The 5,074-nt window shown below is 42.5% G+C and overlaps 1 protein-coding gene across 2 annotated transcripts in view; it reads left to right on the forward strand.

Moving 5' to 3' along the window:
* The window catches only part of LOC102380984 (sericin 1-like), a 43,908-nt gene that overhangs the window by 2,281 nt on the left and 36,553 nt on the right, over positions 1-5,074 (forward strand). For both annotated transcript variants that reach the window (XM_006021495.3, XM_025201475.1), the window contains one exon: positions 1,403-1,471. In XM_006021495.3, coding sequence (XP_006021557.1) covers positions 1,403-1,471 — 69 coding nt within the window. The remainder of the gene's footprint in view (positions 1-1,402; positions 1,472-5,074) is intronic.

Consider the following 5,074-nt stretch of genomic DNA (forward strand, 5'->3'; position numbering starts at 1 on the left):
GTTTTGTGAGCCAGATCTGGCCTGGATTGTCCATACCGGTCAACCCAGGGCTTGCACCAGGGGCCAGATGTGCCCTTTCAGCCGTATGTTTGACACCCCCATCATAAAGCATCCAGATAAGTATAGTAAGGACCAAATTTTAAAAAGGCACTTTGGTAATTTACCTACTTGGAACTTACATTTAAATTCAGTTGAGTGATTCAGAAAAACCTAGCTTCAGTCCTTAGGAACAAGAGAAGTACCATCTGTTCCAAGTTTCTGAGAACTGATTTATGTACTTTAAAATATAGATATTTTCCACAGGAAGGACACGGATGTATCCCCACCCAAACAATCCGAACTCACAAACATTGGGTACATGTGTGCTACAAATGAGCTGTTCTATTGTCCATATTTTTTGTTTATTATCAAAAACAGTTTATCTCAAAGACTACAGTTTGTTTTGTGCTGCCCTTGGTGCAGTAAAACAGTCGTCTTGAACTGTTTGTATTCTGAGCCTTTTGCACATAAGTAATGCAGTGGATTAGCAAACCTTTTGGTTACAGCTCCTCTTTGCATGGTGTGACCAGCTGCTTCTACAGACCACTAATAATCTGTAGGGAAGACTGCAAATATAAGAATCTGGAAACTGAGAGGCAGAGCTCAAAAAACTGTTACTAAAAACATAGTTCACATAAAAACTTCAATTTTTTTTAAACTTTACTTCCCAGATGTCTGAGCAGGCTTGTTTACAACTTCCTCATGTAATGCTTTTTGTCATCTTGGGATGTTTCGCTTAATTTCACACATCCTATACTCGGTATAGGATCCATGAATGGCATCCTATACTCATCCTTTAATCAGTAGATACTATATTGTCTCGCATATAACCCACATTGCCTTCCTCCCCTCCCCCCAAAACCAGCAAGGGAAAATTAAGGGAGCGCATTATGCAAGAAAAAATGCTTCTCACAGGTTTGGGAATTTGGTGGTGAAGGTGGTAGTAAAGTGGTAGCAGTATTAATTTCTGTGGCTCTGGTTGCCACAGCAATTAGCACTGCCACTGGTTGTCTTCCCTCCCCCACCCACGTGGCCAAATCTCTGGACCCATAGGGAGCTCCCCTCCCCAACTATGTGCCAGATTGGGCCAGCACACTGGTTTGCTCCATGGCTGGGTCTCTGGGTCCAACCCAGCACATGGCCCACAGCCACATACTGGTTTGGACTCAGTGTGCTGAGGCCTGCAAGAGATCTCAGGTCTCAGTTACTTTCTTGGGGCCTTCCAAAAATAGGCATGTGTTTATATTTTGGGGACACGTGAGAAAATGTGATTTATATTCTTGCAGTGCTCACGCAACAGTGTTCTTATAGTACTGTTGGCTGTAACATAATTGAAAACTTTGTTTGAAATTTATCTTTTTAGATTTGTAAAGTTCCATGCATGAGTTCTATAAGCCTGCAGTCGCATTATCGTGGAGTAAAGCATAAGAAGGTAATGTAATATGCTTTTTATCATTGTGCATACAGACTTTGGTTCTAAAATTTGTGCATGTAGTGTAAGTAACTTAATTTTTTAAATTTTTAAAAGGTGGAAGAATTGGATTTATTTCACTCGGAGAAGACAAAACAGGAATGAGGGGAGACTTGATTAAACCATCAAATACAAAAAAGGTTGCTAATGAACGATCTTTTGACAGAAGATGGGACTGGAAGTAATGTCCCTAACTTAAATCTTCCTTGTTGCAAGTTAGATATTACAAAGGATTCTCACTAGGAGTGATTTAAGCACTGAGACAGCTTCAAGTTTAGGTTTTTTTTGTGGGGGGGGCGGGGGGTTGTTTGTTTTAAGTTGAAGTTAGACAAACATTTGTCTGAGATGGTTTAGACAGGGATGTTCCTGCCTTGAGGAGGCAGTTGGATGAGATGATTTTGTGAAGTCACTTCCAGCCCTATTTTTCTATGATTCTTTGAAATGCTTGTGTAATCAATTTAATTTTTTCATGATCTTGTTGAAAAATTGAATCTTCAGAACAATTCAAGAGTGCACTAATCTTTGTGCTAGGATTCTGGTTTTGTTTGGTTCCCCCCCCTCCCCCCAAGGATTGTTAAAACACAAAATAATGCAGCAAGTACAATTGTAATTTAACACTAATTGTGAAATGTGCTTTTAAAGTAGCCTGACCTGCAAAGTCCTGTTTTGAGTGCAGTTTAAAATCTAGTTTAACTTCCCAGTAGACATCTACTTAAATCACGCTGAGGCGAAGAAAAAATTGTGGGCTGCTTGCAGCACCCAGCACCATTTTTGTAGTTTTGTTTTTTGTTTTGTTTTGTTTTGTTTTTGTTTTGTTTTACAGCAAGCCGCCTCCTGCCCACCAGTAAGTGGCTGAGGGGCCCCTCCCTTCACTGCTGATTGGCAGAGAGGGTTGCCTTTCATATGACCCTATCCCTTGCTGCTAATTGGTAGAGGGGCAGGGCCACATGAAAGGCAGCCCTTTGGGCCTATCAGTGGTGGAGGGAAGGGGTGCGGCCACCATCTTGGCTGCTGTCCTTTGTGCCAGTGGCTCCCAGCCATCCCTGGCAGGCTGTGAGGCTGGGCTGCACTGGCTCCCATTAGGGAGCCAGCATTTTATTTTTCAGTAAGATTTCCCTCCCCACAGTGATTCCAGGCAAAATTACAAAAACTGCCATTTTTCACAATGTTTGCAGAAACTGCCGTTTATTGCGATTTGAGTAGGTCCCTACTTCCCAGGTGTTTACATTTGGTGGAATTTTTTTATGAATAAGTTTGAATACATCTGAATGTATGTCATGAGGAAAACTTTTGAGGATGATATAAATTTAGAAATGGCAAGTTTTTAGTTGAGAGAGAACTAGTAAAATCTTTAAATGTAAATAGAAGAATAAATAAAATAAGCTGCTTGCTATAATAATTGAATCAAATTTGATGGCTTCCTCATAGACTTGTTGCTTCCTCATGGGCCAGAAAAAAAAATCCAGTTAAAAAGTCAATTTTTAATATCCTGTCTCAAGGTGCAAGCATAGCTCTTACTATGTTTTCTTAACAGCTAACCTGTCTTAATATTAGTTGTGATCCCCTAACCTTGTGTATTGATTGGATGAGTCAGTTGTTCATTGCTAATGTCTAACATGGTGGTTCTCAACCATTTTAGATTGAGGACACCCTTTTAGAACTTGTTAATTTGACTGAAGATCTGTTTCAGAATCAATGTTGTGCTGCCTTGGCTTAACTTGGTGGTTATTGACCACACTGATATCACCATTGCCACCAGCAGATGGAACTGCCCCATGTGTCTACCTATGTACAGTCAGGACAGGCAGGAGTGCATGCTCTTGTTGCAGCCATTGCTTTCTAACCTCCCCTCATCACCCATGCTTCTCCCAGAAACAGAGGCACACGGGACAGTTCCATGTGCCTTGTACACTTCTGTTTCCAGGAGTTTTGGACATTGCTGAGGTGGGAAGGACAGGGTCAGACCAGGAAGTGGTGTAACAGGATTGACCATTTCAGCCTGCTTTGAATTTATCTCTCTGTGCATGAGGCATTGAGGACAGTTTCCCCCTACACTTCATGGCCCAGCACCTGTGCCATGGCACCTCTGAAAGGGTTTTGCAGAATCCCATTTGAGCCCACTGATTTAACATGAGAACTTCTGAAACTAGAAAGAGCTGATTTCTATACAGACAGTCTGCTACAGCTTACTGATATTTTTTTTGGCAACGTTTTTTCTGATGAGGAAAAGGATTAAATACAAGCATGATCATTCATTAGGCTTTCAAATCTGTTAGTGTGTTGCTGTGCCTGTGATGGTCCAAGAACTATGTAATGCTTTTCCACAAAGTGCTCAAAAGCTTATCTAATATCTCTCCCGACAAGTAGTTGGTTCAGTAAAAGATATTAATCCATTAAAACATCCATTTGTCTTTAGAGATGCCTTAAAAATAATTAACAGCTAAAGGAATAGTGAACGGACAGCATTTTTCTAGAGTAATTGTGTGGAGAGATTGGACTTAAACTGTTAATTAACAATACTCCTAGGCCTTAACTGTATGTGTCTGTCCAGGTCTGCGAGAGAAGTTCAATAGATTTGTGAGGTTAGTGGTGGGGGTTGGTTTTTAACAGGACTAGGGGCTGTGACGTTTTATAGTAGCTACTGAAAATACTGTACCCAGCTTTCTTGACCCGTTTTGTAACGTATATGAAAGGCTCAAAAGATCATGGCGAAAGGGCAGTAGGAAAGGGATGCATGGAGTATAGAAAGGGGATGCGCAGAGCATTGGGTAGTGCAGGGAAGGGGCATGCAGAGTGGCAGGGGGAGGTGCTGTGCCTCTGGCCCTAACCCTGCCCTGGGGCTGGAGACTGGAGACAGAGCTGCCATTACTGCCTGGCCTGGCTGGGTGCTCCATACTCTTAGTGGAGATGGCCAGAGCAGCTGCAAAGGTTGGGGCAGGGGGGGAAACACCAGAGGATGACAAATTGTGGGGGGGAGGCTTGGGACAACAGGGGTTGTGAAGCAGACTGCCTGCTGCTACTCTCCCTGCCACTGCTTTCCTTGTGGCACTGCTACATGGGGATGAACTTAAGATGATCCCCCAATAACTAGTTTCTAGACATGGAAAATTAAAACAAATTCATAGTTTTGCATGTCTAGAATCTAGTTATTGGAGGGTTGTCTTAGATCTGGGTAAATATGGTATATGGAAAGGAATAAAGTTTCTTTAAAGATGCAAGTCCTTAAAGTTTTTCAGTGCTCAAAAGTTAACTTGAGTTAAAGTATGGTGTGCATTTAAAGATCTTTAGCTGCTCCTGAAGAAATACATGTATAATCTAGTCCAGCAGTGTTCTACCTCTGGCCTTTCGCCCAAATGCAGTTTGCAGAGTCTGGGAATCTGGCCTGCAGGGCTCCACAAGGGTCAGGAAATTTGATAACAAAGGAGCAGTGGCAATTAATACTGCTACTCCTCCCCACTGTCAAAATCCCAGAACCAACAAGGCAGCTCAGAGTTAGGCAGTTTCCCCTTCTTCCCCATGTGCATGCCCCCCCCCCCCGCCCCCCCCCGCAGCCCCCACGCACCC

This window comes from Alligator sinensis, unplaced genomic scaffold, assembly GCF_000455745.1.
Source record: "Alligator sinensis unplaced genomic scaffold, ASM45574v1 scaffold386_1, whole genome shotgun sequence".
In the NCBI taxonomy this organism is placed as follows: Eukaryota; Metazoa; Chordata; order Crocodylia; family Alligatoridae; genus Alligator; species Alligator sinensis.